Source organism: Buceros rhinoceros, unplaced genomic scaffold (assembly GCF_000710305.1).
Source record: "Buceros rhinoceros silvestris isolate BGI_N320 unplaced genomic scaffold, ASM71030v1 scaffold3701, whole genome shotgun sequence".
Classification (NCBI taxonomy): domain Eukaryota; kingdom Metazoa; phylum Chordata; class Aves; order Bucerotiformes; family Bucerotidae; genus Buceros; species Buceros rhinoceros.
The window spans coordinates 55336-56704 of NW_010393531.1; the positions used below are offsets into that span (position 1 = coordinate 55336).

The 1369-nt window shown below is 40.6% G+C and overlaps 1 protein-coding gene across 1 annotated transcript in view; it reads right to left on the reverse strand.

The window, feature by feature from the left end:
• Nucleotides 1-878: 878 nt before the first annotated feature.
• The window catches only part of BTBD9 (BTB (POZ) domain containing 9), a gene marked incomplete at its 3' end in the record, with an annotated part of 10671 nt that continues 10180 nt past the window's right edge, over nucleotides 879-1369 (reverse strand). Inside the window, exon 6 of the mRNA XM_010144870.1 lies at nucleotides 879-1080. Coding sequence (XP_010143172.1) covers nucleotides 879-1080 — 202 coding nt within the window. The remainder of the gene's footprint in view (nucleotides 1081-1369) is intronic.

The window sequence follows — 1369 nt, forward strand, 5'->3', positions numbered from 1 at the left end:
GACTTGGCAGTGCAGGTTATTGCAGAATCTAATTCAGAAATACAATTTATGATAAAATGTCTTTACATCTAGATATATTAAAAAATAGTAAGTACACATTTATATACTTAGTAGATGTCAGGTTAATGGTTGGACTCGATGTTCTTAAAGGTCTTTTCCAACCTAAATGATTCTGTGATATTAGGAAAGATTTCTTTACAGAAAGGCTGTAACTGCAACAGGCAGTCCAGGGAAGTGGTGGAGTCCCCATCCCTGGAGGTATTTAAGAGAGGTGTAGATGTGCTAAGCAACAGGATTTAGTGGTCACTTGGCAGTGCTGGGTTGATGGTTGGACTCGATGATCTTAAAAGGATCCCGCCAAAGCGATTCTATCTGTAACTGCAACAGGCAGTCCAGGGAAGTGGTGGAGTCCCCATCCCTGGAGGTATTTAAGAGAGGTGTAGATGTGCTAAGCAACAGGATTTAGTGGTCACTTGGCAGTGCTGGGTTGATGGTTGGACTCGATGATCTTAAAAGGATCCAGCCAAAGCGATTCTATGATTCTAAATCTTCTTGGTAACAGGATGGAAGCAAAAAAGCTGTGCTTATTAACAATTCTTACACTTGTCACAGACACACACACACACAAAATATCCCCAGGAAACCTAAAACACATAACAAACTCCATCAGGCATTTCATCATTGCTAGATGACTTAGCACAGACACCTTTAGGCAAAAATTTGTCATATACCCCATAAACTAGGGAAATATTACAAACATTTCAGGAAGAGAAAAAAGTAAAGCCAGAATCATCAAACTTACAGGGGAAATGTGAGAATGTATTTGTTTGAATCGGGAAAAATAAATTTCAAGTCAGTTAAATTCACTATGAACTTACCAAAGGACAGCGAGGCTGGGAATTATCTGAGGAGAGGTACACAAGTGACCCACCAGACTCCTTCCCTAGAGAGGACAACTGCTTGCCAGCAATCCCACGTTTCAAAGCAGTAAAGGTCAAAGAGGTAGTTCTTTGGGAAAAAGAGGGCACTCCCCCTCGCTGGGGATTCCAAGAATTGCTCTGCTGATTAAAAAGTCTGCATCTACAGAATAATTATTACATTACAGGGCATTTCCTCTTCAGGTCTGTGACCTAAAACCAAATGATAACATCTTTGGAAGCTACCAGCTGTGGCCTCTCTATTGACTCAGGTTTTGAATCAGATAGCTTCAGTGTGATTATGAGCTTTTTCTAGAATTCCTAGCACCTGCAGTAAAAAGACATCATTGCCGTAACAATCATGAAACCCACGTAACTGCTTTGGTTGACACAACGCATTGCTCAAACCTTCTTAGTCCTAACTCTCCCCTTTCACAACTATTTAAAACACT